A 15,697-nucleotide genomic window follows, 5' to 3' on the forward strand; every position below is an offset into this window, starting at 1 on the left:
CACAGACACACAGATTGCAACATGGACATACAGATTGTTTTTACACACACTCAAATCCAAACACAGACACACAGATTAGAACACGGACAGACAAATCTTTTTTTAACACGCAAACCAAATAGCAACAAAGACTTTTATACACACAGACAAATCTAAACAAACACATGCACACACATCGCAACACGGACACACAGATTGTTTTATATATATATATATATATATATATATATATATATATATATATATATATATATATATATATATATATATATATATATATATATATATATACACAGTATATATATACACAGACACACACACATCTAAACACAGACATACAGATCTCAACACAGATACACAGATTTCATTTACACACATGCACACACACACAAATCTAAACACACGCACACAAATCTAAACACAGACACACAAATATCAACAGAGACACACAGACTTGGTTTACACACACACACACACACCTAAACACAGACACACACACACACACACACACACCCACACACACCTAAACACAGACACACAGATCACAACACGGACATGTAGAATGTTTTAACACACACATAATTAAAAAAACTGATATGCAGGGCTCAGATCACACACACACACACACACACGCACGCACGCACGCACGCACAAACACACACACACACACACACACACACACACACACACACACACACACACACACAGATTGAAATAGTTTTGCTACAAAAATACTTGCATCGTCACTGATCTGAAAATGATAGGAGTTGATTTGAGCTTTTGGGGCATGGACTAATAATAATAATAATAATAATAATAATAATAATAATATCATTAATAATCAGCCTATTTTTGCAGAGTAGAAGCAAAGTTTACACCCAAAGCTGAAGCGGCTGACGCGACTGAGCAGGACAAATTCTTCCAGCCTGGCTACCTTTCTTACCCGCTTTTTAGGAAATACTCTCAAAAATCTTCAGTTCAGCTGGCGGTTGAGAAAGAGTCACATATTAGCGGGAAACCAACACCAAACCAGTTAGTGTCACGGAACAAAGCATTGTGGGTAAAAGTAACAACTTTAAAGAATACTAATAATTCATGCACAGCCAGTGATATTGCAAGCACCAAACATTTCTCTTCTCTGCGCGTGAACGTGTGAGAAGACGCCACAAAGAGGTTTGTCTGACTCTTATCAGCAGATAGGAGTACTCTCAAGTCAAACACAAACAAAATGACGGCCTGAGTTAGTGCACACTAGTTGTGGTGGTGGAATCATGCTGCATGCAGAGTGGGTGGGGTTCTGGAGGAGGGGGCGGGGGGTGCATACAAGAAACACCTGGACAACCTTGGCGTTAAAGAGGGGGAGGGGCTAGCAGCTGGCGTCGTCGCAGAGGTTGGCTTCACAGAAGAACCGTGAGCCGCGTTTAGCCGTGCGGGCTGTGAAGGGCACGCTCTTCAGCACTGGGGGGAGGAGGGAGGGCAGAGAAAACATTGTCTTGGTCAGGAGGGGGAGGGGGAGGGGAGGGTAAAACCTGGAGCACATTCACACAGCATTAGGGAGGATGATGAGCTGTGTTCTATAGATTATCAACACAAACGTCAACAAAGTGACATTGAATGCGTTATCCCTAGGGCTGCTTCTTGTTGCACTTTAAGAGGACCTATGACGCTGGCACTTATTCCCTGTATTATTCTCCACTTTCATTGTTTTGTATACATTATGAAAAGGTAAAAAATGCACCATTCTAATCAACAATTACGTCACAACATTAGAGACTTTAGTGGTTAGAGTGTCCGCCCTGAGATCGGTAGGTTGTGAGTTCAAACCCCGGCTGAGTCATACCAAAGACAATAAAAATGGGACCCATTACCTCCCTGCTTGGCACTCAGCATCAAGGGTTGGAATCGGGGGTTAAATCACCAAAAATGATTCCCGGGCGCAGCCACCGCTGCTGCCCACTGCTCCCCTCACCTCCCAGGGGGTGTTCAAGGGTGATGGGTCAAATGCAGAGAATAATTTCGCCATACCTAGTGTGTGTGTGACAATCATTGGTACTTTAACTTTAACATACATGTGTTGAGAAAAATTAGGATTATTTTGGACAAATTTGCTACCATGTCACAATTCAAGAAAGATATATAATTAAAATAAATGGAAAAACACACTTCCACTGAAAATCTGGTCAGTGTATAAATTATCTTGTGCTTTACTGTAGTTTTGTCTTCAGGGGCCACCCCTGGCTAAATTGGGGCCCTAAGCAGAATTTTATGATTCCATGTTACACATTTTTTCCACACTTTTTTTATCTATGTGATTTTTAATCAAACTGTAATTTAACTTGAGGCATGTTTGTACCAAAATAAATTCATGGAAAATAAATGAAAAATGTTACCATTAGTAGGACACAAATGTGTGGGTGTTGCTACCAGAACTCTGACCGGGACTTTTAATCCGGTTATTTGTGCTTGGCAAAACAAGCGCCACGGCAGCAATTTGAGGGGCAATATGGCTCTGTAAACTTTTATGCACGTATTCCTTCCCAACACATTGTAGCCCAAAACACCATTTTTGTCAAGCATCTTTTATGTCTTCAGGACAATTATTAGAGTCGTAGCAGGCCTAATAATGTGTTAAAAACATGTTTTGTTGTTTTACATCACAGAAATATTGCAATACTACAAACAGTATAACACATATAAGGACATTGACCATAAATAGTCATGTTTAAACATTATTTTATTTCGCTACTTTTTGAAATAAGTGTGTACATTAAACCCTTATTTATCGCTGTTAATTCGTTCCAGGCCAGACAAGGGTCAATTAATTTCCATAAAGCAGGAATTAATAAATACAATTGTAATACTATGCCATAAACCGAGCTGTTTACAACCTTTCTAAATTTGGCTTTTAACATTATTAGAACCCTTTAGACATGAAATAACACCTACATAGTCACATTTACACTCCTCTCATGCAATATATTAGACATATTAATAGAAAATAAAATATAAATACTGCACTGACATTAGGAGCCATGGTTTCATCTAGTGGCCATTATTATTGTAGAAATAATAATTTTAGTTAATTTATCCCTTTTTATGGTTGAAAATGCCCAATTTAGGCCAAAAATACAAAGAATATGCTATAAAAAGAAATCCGCGATACTGTGAAGCCGCAAATTTTGAAGCGCGATGTATCGCGGGGTGACTTTTAATCATTTGAGTTGTATTTACAGAGTGATTGAAATGTAACACCCTATCTTAAAATACTTATCATTTATTTATGAACTGTTATTTCTTACATAAGACTGATATGAGATAGGGGCGTTAAGTTTTTGTTTAATTTTTTGTTCCATACAGGCACCAGAATTTGCTATAACAGGTTCCTGAGCTTGCAGGAATGGGGTCAGCTGATATTAAATTGAATATGAATTGTAAAACTAATTTATACATCTGAAAAAAAGTGGAAAAGATTACAATAAATACTGTAAATAACTTATTCAAATATGTATATGTTATAAAAATAAAACAATTAATAAAAATGATTATGAATAATAATTTTAGGAAAAAAATGTAGCAGTATAACATACCTTCCTTTCTTCATGAATTAAATTCTAACATGTTTACCAAATCACTGCCTTACTTGGTTTATTAGCAGGGAGCACTTTTCTAAATCTATATTTTAAATCGGAAGTCACAAATGAGCATAATAGGTCCTCTTTAGGTGAGTACAGTTAGTTGGAGAAGAAGCAATGGCCTCTACCAAGAACGTTTGGAGTCAAACTTTTGCGGCTCGCCCACATTGGACGCACATTTAAGAACTTATCTAGACAGTACGTCATGGAATAAAGTGATGCTACGTGCAGGATTCCAGATGTGACGGTGTGTGTACCACATAGCACAAGGTGCACTTTAAGGTAGCTGAACAGTGAATGACCACAGTCATCCTGGAACCGTGATGAGCGTGGTGGCCGGCGGGGCCCACACGGGACCTCAGAGAGGTGCTGTCTGTCCCACCTGTGATGATGTCCTCTATGGTGCCATCCTTGCCCTCGTACACGGGCCGATGGTCTTTGGCCTGTCGCCTGCGCAGCTCAGCGATCAGTTCCTGCTGTTGGTGCCTCTTTCTCTGGGCCTGAACCTGAAGGAGCAGCGGCAGAATGTTTTTTAGTCAGTGTGCTTTTTGGACAAAGCACAAAGCTTCATTGAGCAGCAGCGACTGGCTTGCACTTGGGCGATACCTTGGGGTCATGCTGTTTAGCCTCTTGGGCCAGTAACTTTTCCCTCCTTGCTTCTTCCTGCTTTTTTCTTTGTTCGTTTTCCCCCACAGCATCCTGTTGAGATGAGGCACAGGATCAAGTCAGCAACAAGAAAGTCAAATAAAAGGGGAGAGAGAAGAAAAAAACAAGAATCACACAACTATCAACAGAAATAATGATGTGATTATTCATCTAGAATGTTGGTCAGTGTAGGTTTTTGCTCAGTGAATTTACCTTTCACGAATGGAAAACAAAAAACATTTGGTTGATCTAAATTTCATTTTGAAATAAGAAAAATTACATTGACAAATAAAGTGTCTAGATTTGATAACGGGATTTAAAAAAATCATTTTTTATTTTCTATTACCGGTAAAAAAAATAAAAATCACCAGCCAGAAATAGATGTTTCTCTAATATTCTGACAACGGAACCGGCACTATTTTTTATACACTTTAAAAAACAATCCGTAGATTTTACAGTTAAAAACTGTCAACTCAGTTGCCAGAATTTCACGGTAAAATTACTAAAATTAACCACTTTTTTTTTTTCTACCGACTGAGCTACCAGTTGGTTTTTTTTCTGTGAAATCTACTGACTTTTTTATTGTGTACAAGTCTGTCTGCAGTCTTGTCTAAAATAGAAACATCCTGTTTTGGTCAGTTATTTTGTTTCTATGAAATGTAAAATGAAAATCAAACCATTTTTTGGATCAAGTTATTATATAGAATGCTTTGTATTTCAATTTAGTTTTTTGTATTTCAAAACAAAATTCCAAATAAACCAATTGTTTTTTGTTTTTCAATTACAGATTCATATAACCAAAAGTCCTTTGTGCGAGTATTAGTCAACAACATGACTACCTTTAAGTGGACCCCTCTGTTTTTTTTTCTTCAAATGTTTTCACTTGTTCGTGATTCAAATTTCCATGTAGAGGCCAACTCGCTCTTATCTCACTTCTGACTGCTGATTGGTCAGCTACTGTATGCTGTCAATCATCGTCACGTTGGCAAGAAGGCAGCCCAAGAAAGCCAACCAATGAGCTTGTGGGTGGTCTAATGGGACAAGCTTCAGCCTGAACAGCTGTTTTCAAACTGGCGCTGGTGTTTGACTTGCCTGCATTCAATAGTGTAACCATACTTTTGCACGTTAAAGATAAAATGCTTGCAACCCTCTGGACAGTAACTTAACTGTGACATACAACAACTCAAATAAATTCCTGTGTAACTACTCCTTGAGCAAAACCCAAAGTTACAGAGACACATGCACACAGAAGTTTTTGTGCTGCACATTTCCGTGAACCGATCCCATAAATCTGGAGTGAGAACAATCCCAGGAAGTGTGCTGTGTGGTAGGGCAGGGCGAGGCCGTCCACGACTAGAGGGGAGGACAGGACAAGAAGGGAAGAAGCCGTCTAAACACCCCAGCTGCAGCTCTACTGTCAGACACAGCTGGCCTTTCCTGTTATTTGGCCTCAGACTGAGCGCCACGTCCTGTGGCACCGGGGCGGACAAAACTCTACCCTGCTCTTCTTTTCTCTGCTCCGAGAGAGAGACGGACAGTATTCAAGTGTATTCAAGAAATGTCCTTAACTCTCCAACCTGTGTGAGTGAATGAGTGAGGACAAATCCTGCCTGGTGTGCTCACCTTGTAAGCCTTGATAAAGCGCACAAAAACAGGGAAGAATACGGAGGGTGGAGTTGTCTTGGCGCTCTCTCCAAAGTAGTTCACCACATTATTGAAGGCTTCCTAGAGTTGGGAGGAGAGAACCAAACATGAAGCAGTATTGCAAGCATGGCAGAAGTGAGTAAGCAGCATCCAGGACACATGTTTGCTTCATGTCTATTTTCTGTCCCTTGTCGTCAAGCCTCAAATACCTCTGCAGTCTTGGCGTCCCTCTGCAACTTGTCCAGCTGTGAGTCACTGGCCTGGACAAAACCTTTGAGGACCGAGTGGTCGTGAAGACTACATTCTCTTCGGATCAGCTCCATGCCCTTCCCAAGCTCTCGCACATCCAACAGAACATTTTCCAGTGAAACTTCGGGCACAATCAAGAAAAGATGTTATTGTTAAAGCATTGCAATATGACCGTTTGCAAAGCAGTTCACTTCATTCATAAAGTTCAATTAAGACAATCAAATCTGGTAAGGGTTTTTACACTCAGTGATATTTTCACACATTGATTGCCACACTTTGATTATCCCAACCTGGTCACTGACTAAAAACAATATAAAACCCATAGAAATTAAATTTTTAAAAATCTATAAAAATCCTTAATCAAAAGCCCCTGTCGTTCCATCAGTGTTACATTGGTAAAATAAAATGCTTAATTGTGTTCATTTTAAAAATATTTGTATGTTTATTTAATGATTTTTTTATTTTTCATTGTCCTCCTGTGTTCCTATTTTGGGACTACAGGTGTAAATGACTAACTATGGATATAATTTGACTCATTTAGAGTGTGTAAATCTGTATTTTTATTATTTTTTAAGTCCCTTAAATAAGCTATGCAAAATTCTGAGTCTTAAGTTTTGTCTCAAACAAATGTATGTCCAGGATTGTCCGTAACTTGACAGGTAAAATATATAAACATAATATATATAAATATATTAATAAAAAGGGCCAATATCCAAAATAAAATACAATTGTGATTCTATAGAGCAATGTAAATTAAGGATCTTTTATTAATAATTCCATTTGGCTTTACTTCATAATTCAGAGATTACTGTGCAAAAAGAGACCTGCTATTTCTGTGTGCATCATCACACTGCAACTGTCATAACTCAGAGAACGAGGACCCACCCGCTGCGGCTTTATCCACAAAGTGCAGTTCATTGTAGAAATTGGCCAGCTCGGAATATTTCTCCTTCACAATGAGAGCTATGTAATGGAGCAGCGTCATTTTCCTGTCCGTAGACTTGGTGTCCAGCAGCTGTGCAGCAAAACAAAGGAATCAAAGCAACATGGCGGCGGTAAACCGTGTACACTCTGAGGAATGTGTGCTGTGTTCCTCACCAGATCAAGACTTTGCAGCTTGAAGCCATAAACGCAGCCTCGCTTGCTGCTGTTCATGTAGTTGCCCAGTGCTAAGATGATCTACAAGGAGAACAGAAGAATCAACATTTGTACACACCGATCGCGATAAAAAAAACACGAAACAAACCTCGAGCATTCTTTTTAACTTGGGTGAGGATTTCACTGAGCCTGAGGCAGCGATGATAGCGTTGAGCTGAGGCGTGAGCATGTTGACGTTGTCAGCAAAGTTCCCGACAAAGGTGATGATGTTCATCCTCTGCGTGAGCCTCTCGATCTTGCTGAAGAGGAGCATAAAGCGGTCTTCCTCGGCCAGCTGGTCCAGTGGACGCCGCTCCCGTTCGTACTGACGCATCACCTTGACCTCTGCTTCCGTGGGCAGGAAGCGCATCAGACACTCCACGAAGTCAACTGGTAAGGCCTTCAGGTCAAACCTGGGCGGACGTGTATATTAGTTGAAGCTAGCTCAAGCTTATGTGGATGAAAGATGACGCGTGCATACTTCTCTATTGCTTTGCAGATCTCCTCTGCGGTCTTGTTCGCTTTTCTCAGTGTGATTGCTAAGTTCTTGGAGCGATTGGCATCCAGCAAGGTGACTTTGTTTACAGCCTTCTGGGCCACTTTGCTCTTTGTGCACAACAGATCCACAATTGGACCCTGGGCGCGCGTTTTAAAAAGCTCCTCAAACTTCTCCAAATCCAGTACCTGCAGAGAATTGACAGTGGAGAAACTGAAATATCTCTCTTAACTCATAGACGCTCATCTGTTTGATTTACCTCTAGCACCCGTTCATCATCGATCTCGTTAAAGACGGTGCCGTTGATCTGATTGGGCTTCAAAGCGGTCCAGTTAAACACAGGCAGGCGGAACTTGGTCTTGATTGGCTTCTTGATTCTAATAGCTGGAAGAAAGAATATATTGAGATTTGCTCCTCTAGCTGCAGGTATTCCAATTCATTAATGCAAAAAGGCTTCTTACCTGACAGACCCACACTCAGGATGACTGAGGGAGAAGGCAGAGGTGGAGCAAGCGGAGGAAGTGGCGGTGGTGGTGGGACTGGTGCACTGGGGCCTGTATTGAATGATGGAATATTAAACAAATAAAAACTATTCAAATAAGTAAGTGTGTATGAGATCCAATGCATTTGTTCAATAATTATAAAGATATTAATGCTTGACAATAGGCCTATTATTGTGGTTGTTGTTCACATGTGTGTAGAACTACCCTGCATCATACTAAGAGCTTTTTATAATATTTTTCCTTTTACAATTATATAAATTAGGAAGCACAAAACATTTTATACAACAAACCGCAAACAACACAGTAAATAACAGTGTATGATGATAGGGCGTGCTTAATGATTTGACCAGTGCATGATCAAGAAGGTAGAATTACTCAATTAAAAGGTTAGGAAAGCTATTACAGTTGTCCAGTCCGTTTTCTACGCCACACTTTTGTATGATTTTCTTTTTAACAGAAATGTTCGCCAAGTATAGGCTCCAGCACCCCCCGCGACCCCAAAAGGGACAAGCGGTAGAAAATGGATGGATGGATGGATGTTCGCCAAGTGTTTTCCAAGGTTTTTGTACGGCCAAACATTGCAGGAAACATACTAGTACGTATCATTGCGCTGAATCAATTACTCAAACAATTAGTCTGTGCTATTTTATTTATTAATTGAGTGTAACTGCAAAATAAGTTACTGTGAGGTCAAGGAACGTTGCAAGTGACAGCACTTTGTTAAATAAGGTTAGAAAAACTACTGAGTTGGATCACCATTTTCGTCAACATGAGTTGTCAATAAATTGGATTTGTGTTGTGTATTGTGTGGCATTTTAGAAGTCTTTACAGTACCAGCGTGAATAAAGGCATTTGGTTTTCGTACAATAGGGGCTTCATCAAAACGCACAAAAAACCGAGGTACCAATAATTTCAAGAACTAAAAACCTCTAAAAGTATATAAGTAAATAGTAAAGGTTTTGTTAGTGAAGCAATGAGTTTGTTGTAAAAAGTGCATGTTATAGTTGTGTGTACTGAAAAACCACCTACAGCACATTGGTCACGTTTACATGGTGTCTATACACAAAGGAAATACGATGTAGTTTTCCTTTCCTGTCTGCAGCAGAATGCCGCTATGACAACTTCTAATTGGTTCAGCATAAATAAGTAAGAGAGGTGAACTGAAACTAGACCTCTCTGAATTCCACCCCCTTCAAATGTCATGGCTGCTTACCTGCAGCACTTGGCAGAGGAGGAGGAGGCGGTGGCGGTGGAGGAGGTGGGGGTGGAGCTTCACTTGCTGGAGGCAAACTTGGGTCTGGTCCTCCCGGTTCCGTTAGGGACGCCGTCGAACACAAAGATAGCGCCCCAATGTCAGCCAGGGGGATGCCAAGGCCGCCGCTTCCTACCGCGCCAACCACCCCCCCGACTCCAAGCGGCTCGATGGCAATGTCTCCATCGGGTTTTTTGTGCAGTCGGATCGTGCCTTGCTGCTCCAGTTCCAGCAGCCGCCGCTCGATGTTGAAATGCCTTTGGAAGGCAGCGTCCTTCTCCTTGATCACCCTCCTCAGGGTGTTGACCTGCGTGTTGGTCGACTCATTCGTCTCCTGGGCGGTCACCAGGGGGCGATAAAAAGCGCATGACTTGACAAGCTGAAAAAACATCCTGCTTCCTGCTGATCTCATATGCTATCCCAATGATTTAGCTAAATGCTTCTGCTAACAGGGTAAAGCCTTTCTGCAATATTTCCATCAATATGACCGCTAGCTTACCCGTATTGCTTGAAGATCCTTATCCTTCTGGAGGACAACCTTCTCCAAGTCAGCCACCTTCATCATTGTTTCATTTTCAACCTCCAGAAGCTTCTCGGTCACCTGGGAAAGGTGACATTGAGAACAGCGGGACCAGAAGAGGTTAGTTCAAGATTCCAAACATCAGCATCTTTCCCAGTCCCCACCCTCCCACGCTCCTATTCACACTGAGCATAATCAATGAGAAATGTGATCTCAGCAGCAGCATGATGCACCGAGCACGTGATGCAGCTTTTATTTTGAAATAGAAAAGATGGCACATGCTGCAGTGGAATTCAGTCTCATCCTCCCTCATCATTCCTGACCCCTGAGAGCAGAGTTTGTTATGAAATTCCTCAATGATGTCAGGGCTGCCTACAACTTTTTCCATGTGAAGACGCTCTTTTCGTGGCAGCGTGGGATGCAAAGGCAATCGCCTCAGAAAAAAGGAGCCAGCATGAGAACAATATTAGGATTGTAACATGCTTCATGTTTTCCAAAGTTACCCAGCCTATGATTATCCCAAACATTGTAAATTGTAATTATGGTGTTGAAACAGCCTAGGTATATTTACATATATATGTAGCGGAGGGAACCACAGCATTGTCATAAATGGGCCCTGAGCAGCCTTGGTGGTCTAGGGTGGGTGGAGCACTTACATGAGACAGGTGCTCTTCCAGCTCCTCCACCTTCTCCAGTGCTGCATTCTTGGTCTCTGCGTCTTCCAGAAGACCACCCACATCAAACACGTTGTCCAGGTAGGCCTGGATCTGCACTGACAGCTTGTCACTCTCTGTGTGTTTATATTTCTGACACAAGGGAGGGAGAATCAGAATCAGTGATATGCAATACAACACATTAGAGATTGTTTTATTTAAAAAATGTTAATGTTTGACTGTTATCTCCTCTGATAGTTACCTCCAGGTAGTCATCCAGTCCCAGCTTGGTGAATTCATACTGCAGGTGGACTCTGAAGTTCATGTCTTCCACTGAATGGACCACAATGTTGACGAACTGCATGCAAGCAACCTGGACCCCGGACAAGGACAGATTTACATACAAACCTGCATTTCATTTTAGGAAAGATGTGTACACAGGAAAATAAACACCCACAATACAAAGCAGATCATACCATGAAGTCGATGTTTCCTTCTTCACTGCGAAAGTAATCCATCAGTCGCTCAAAACGATGCTTTTCTTTACAGACCTAAAAAAAATAGTTTTTTTGTCACGTCGACATTATATTTTATTTGGATGTGTTGCTTTAATTTGACACTGAACACAATTGTTTTGATTAATTCAAGGAAAATAAACCACATATGTCAAAGACTGTTTATCTTGCTTGAGCAACAATTTACTAAACATTTTAGGGTTTATTTCTCTTTATCAGCATATTATATTCATGTGTTTTGAGCGGTATTAGTTATTGGATTAAAGCAATAGAATGTATATACCTGTATATAAAACCATCAGGGATTTGCTAAATGCAGCTTAATGTCTACTGACTGTTGGTATATTCATTATTCCTACATTGTTGATACAAATTATTGTTACAGTGTAATAATTATTTTTACCTGTGGTAATGCCACTATGCTACAACATCTGTATTATAATCCTTGAACAAAGTAAGAGTGAAACTCATGTGAATAATCACTGAATGGAGAACTGGGGGTGGGATTAAATAAATTATCTTCTTCCCACTCCCTTTCAGGCAAAACTGGACAATCATGCATTACATACTATACATTACCTTTTGCACTATATTAATTTATATTATCATGTGTTGTCAACTTTATACTTTTTTATGTCATTGCCTGAAATAAATAAATAATCAATCAATCATTTATCCTAACAGCTACACAGTTTGTTTTCAACCTGGCGAGCCAATTGTATTTAATAAAATGAAGCAATTATTTAAGACCTAAAATAGTAAGAGAAGTGCAAACAACCACTGGCATGTTTTTCCAGTAAATTTTATGACTATTTTCATAGTAACAAAAAAAACAAGCATTATTAACTTATGTGCCACTGAACAATTTTTTGAAAATATTACTTTCAATATAACATCTTGTTTTGATGAGTGGACTCATATGCTCTTTGTGCTTTAATTCTTGTTTTGGTATTTACATGTATGCACAGGAAGAGGTTCAGCGAACATTTGCAGTCCTCTGGCTCCCATCAGGGCACTGATCCTTATCATTGTCCAAGGTTGGCTCACATCTGGTGTCCTAATGAGGCTAAAGACCTCTGACAGGGTCGCCTCAGAGCTTCCCTCACACCCTCTGTGGAGGTGAAAGCTCCCAGAAATCAACTTTCATCTCACCATGATGGCTCTGTAGGCCTCCATACGTCCCAGTAATGTGGGGTCATTTACTTGATGGATCTCATGGGTGTTATTTTTGAAGACTTGAGAATACACAAAGATTCACTTCGACTTCTTCTATCTCCTACAGAACTATGTTAAATCAACACAAACTTGCCACTGCTTTGATGGAGACAATAATGTTGTACAAGCATGTTAACTTGCACAAATGTTTCAATGTATGAGATTTGCTTCTTACCAGCTGAGACGACAGTCGTCCTTTGTTACCAGGAAAAAAATGTTGAGGCGATCGATAAAGCACAACCTCTGTTTTCCGGAAAAGGGTGAACTCTACTATGTAAACAACACAACGCTAATCCGGGTGCGACTCTATCTTCACCGTGACAATCTCAAATTGACCACCTTTTGGCAGAACAACTTTTTGATGGACTTCATTCTCAACTCCTGTCTTAACAACAACACATATAGACATTGGTGAGCCTTTGACTCGAGCGATTTCAGACAACCTCTGGACGTAGTATCAGACATTTGGAGCGGCACCTCAGGCTAACTGAAACTGCTATCAGCTATCAGCAGCTGTCTGGTCAAAGTGGAGATTAACTCTTTTGATGCACTTTATTTTCAACATCAATAACACAGCTGTGGCCTGAGCGATACGGAATAACAATGCAGACACGCAATGCTAATACAGAACGGTAATCACCATGGTTTCATACATGGAAGCCCAGTTCTAACTTCGAGGAATTACTTAGAATGTGACAACGTTTTTATTCGTCGTGGCTGTGTTGTAGTGGCTGGGCGACAACCACCATAGCAGTGATGCTTGGAGGATCCTTCGGTAAGTACTGTAATCTACAATAAAACACTCTCAAGGCTACTATTTTGGGTGAAACGAGTGTAAAGGTGACTATATGGGAGTTATTTTCTGTTTAGAAGTAACAGAAAATATTAGAGAAACATTGGTTTCGGTGAATGAAATGCACTCAGTGGTTATCTTTTGGCTGGAAATGACACAATAAAGAAGCAAAAAAATAAAGAAAGAAATTGGGCTAAATATATTAATGAAAACAACTTCATTTTTTATGCTTTAACATTTTTAAATATTTTTGTATCCTAGCAGTATTTATATGTAATTAATTACATGTTGTCATATTTAACGATGCATTTTTGTTTATTCTCATTTCTTGAACATGTCTTCAGAATGCAACTTTACACAAGCAATGGTGAGTACTAATGTTTAAAAGATGACGATAAGCATATTTAAAAAAAAAATTAAATTCAGGTATGACTTGAATAAAAATATGTGTGACGCAATGCTATTGAAATTGGTCAGTTTGTAGCCACTGATCGAGAACATTTGAATGTAATATAAATGTGAACAGGGGAAATATCTGTATTTCAAAACTATATGACATTTTGGACATTAAATGTTTTTGTCAAAACTATTTTTAAAATGTTTAAAATTATATGTTAAAAATATAGAATTTAGTTTTTTCAAATATACAGTGCTATTTCATGACACAACGTCTTACAGTTTCACAGATATGCATTCACCAAATAAAACGGAATAATTTTGGTCTTAAAATAATAAAAATTAATAAAAAAGCTCAAATTGTACGCTTTGGGAACCTCTTTGAAGTTGTCAAATGCTGACAGGATGATCTCGTGACCTCCTCGGACAAGGCAGACGGCAGCCAGCAGTTCAAGGACCAAGGCTTTTGTCCTGAAAGTGTGGGAGGCACTCATTAGCTGCACGGCACAGAAAGTTCCAAAAACAAAGAATATAAAATGGATATATGTAAATCTTAAATGTGGTTCATAGTTATTAATACTAAGGTCTAAGGCAAGGACTGGTCTTTATAGTTTTAAAGTGCCCCCCCCCCCCTCTTTGCCTTCATTATGAAGTGATCAGCCACTGAGTTTTAAGCACTAATCTCCTTTCAGTAAACATTCCTCTAACAGTCTTTATGGAGGCCTCTGATCCCTAACTTCAGAGAGAGAAGGAGTGAGCACCATGGAGAAAGAGAAGCATATCATATGAACAGGCTGCAGGGTGTCCCCTATTGTTCAACCAGGCCCTGCATCCATGGTGATGGCGAGGCCTCAGTTCTTACCGTGAGCTCTTATTGTTCAAGCTGAGGGCAATTTCATTGACAGCGTGCGCGTGAGACATGACCATATTGAAGCCATACTGCATGAAGAAGAGACACACACAGAAGGGGATGTGGTGAGACAAGAAGACATGAATAAATATAGCTATGCAGTACTTCACCATACAGGAAGCATACAAGTGTCCTGACAAATACATTCACTTAAATGTGTATGAGCTTGCGGTCGCCTTAGCAACACTGTTTGTTACCTGGTAGTTCATAATGGCTCTCAAGCACATGATGCACACATGCACATCATCCTTTTGGCTGACAAGTCGGGAGTTCTTGATGGTTTTGCTGCTGGAGACTGAGCCATAGCTGCAACATATGGTCAATGTTATGACTTGGTCACATGTCAACACTTGAAATGTGTTGCTTAAACGCACAGTTTGTTTGATTTATTTATCTGCCATTTACACAACTCTTTTTTTAAACGTATCACGTGGAGAATGGCCGTCTAAGTAAATATGAGAGGGAATGAGGTCTGGCTCAAAAAAAAAGCTTAGATGGTTTTGAGGTAACAGATGCATGATGGGAGATGTGTGGTTTTCTTCCCGCTGTCAACAGAAAGTCAGAAAAGAGAAATGACAATTATGTAACTGACGTGTGCTGTTAACACTGTTGTTTCTGTGCAGTATGAACAGTGCAATGCACATTTATAATGACCACTGCATATTTTAGACAACATAAACTCTAATATCCTTAATACTCCATTTTGAGTGTCACTGCAGGAGACATGTTGATAAATGCAGTACATCATATCAAGAGGGATTTCTGATATATGGATTACCTAATTGTAGGAGCAAAAACTTAAATAAATGATGGGAAGAAATAGAAAATAAAATCAGGAGCATTTAGCATTATTTGTTTTATTTTGTGAGATATATTTAAAAATACAATTAAATGAAATACAAACTTAAAGCTGACCTTTACATATGTTTGTTTGTGCTTTTTAAATTCTAAATATAATAAACTATTTATAAAAATCTAATCAAGACTTAATCGTAGCGAGTATCATACGAGTACTGTATATGCTGCTGAGTGAAATAAGGTGAATAATTAGACAATCAGAGTTGCGGCTATTTCCTGGCTTGGGTGCAAACACAGATGCATATTATGATCTGAGCAGAGTGTTGAAGTCATAACCTA

The 15,697-nt window shown here is 39.7% G+C and overlaps 1 protein-coding gene across 5 annotated transcripts in view; it reads right to left on the minus strand.

The window, feature by feature from the left end:
• Positions 1–15,697, minus strand: part of fmnl3 (formin-like 3) — a 67,545-nt gene that overhangs the window by 6,448 nt on the left and 45,400 nt on the right. For 3 of the 5 annotated variants that reach the window (XM_061985923.2, XM_061985887.2, XM_061985913.2), the window contains 19 exons: positions 14,758–14,866; positions 14,513–14,589; positions 14,028–14,121; positions 11,208–11,282; positions 10,994–11,104; positions 10,735–10,884; positions 10,058–10,159; positions 9,520–9,892; positions 8,265–8,357; positions 8,063–8,187; positions 7,789–7,991; positions 7,417–7,720; positions 7,269–7,349; positions 7,056–7,185; positions 6,131–6,291; positions 5,901–6,002; positions 4,239–4,331; positions 4,015–4,138; positions 1,343–1,458 (listed from right to left, as the gene is read on the minus strand). In XM_061985923.2, coding sequence (XP_061841907.2) covers positions 1,367–1,458; positions 4,015–4,138; positions 4,239–4,331; positions 5,901–6,002; positions 6,131–6,291; positions 7,056–7,185; positions 7,269–7,349; positions 7,417–7,720; positions 7,789–7,991; positions 8,063–8,187; positions 8,265–8,357; positions 9,520–9,892; positions 10,058–10,159; positions 10,735–10,884; positions 10,994–11,104; positions 11,208–11,282; positions 14,028–14,121; positions 14,513–14,589; positions 14,758–14,866 — 2,599 coding nt within the window. In that variant the 3' untranslated portion in view covers positions 1,343–1,366. Of the gene's footprint in view, positions 1–943; positions 983–1,342; positions 1,459–4,014; positions 4,139–4,238; positions 4,332–5,900; positions 6,003–6,130; positions 6,292–7,055; positions 7,186–7,268; positions 7,350–7,416; positions 7,721–7,788; positions 7,992–8,062; positions 8,188–8,264; positions 8,358–9,519; positions 9,893–10,057; positions 10,160–10,734; positions 10,885–10,993; positions 11,105–11,207; positions 11,283–14,027; positions 14,122–14,512; positions 14,590–14,757; positions 14,867–15,697 lie in introns of all 5 variants that reach the window. The other 2 variants (XM_061985904.2, XM_061985895.2) reach the window with 2 other exon arrangements.

The sequence above is a fragment of the Nerophis lumbriciformis genome, linkage group LG01, assembly GCF_033978685.3.
Source record: "Nerophis lumbriciformis linkage group LG01, RoL_Nlum_v2.1, whole genome shotgun sequence".
NCBI lineage: Eukaryota > Metazoa > Chordata > Actinopteri > Syngnathiformes > Syngnathidae > Nerophis > Nerophis lumbriciformis.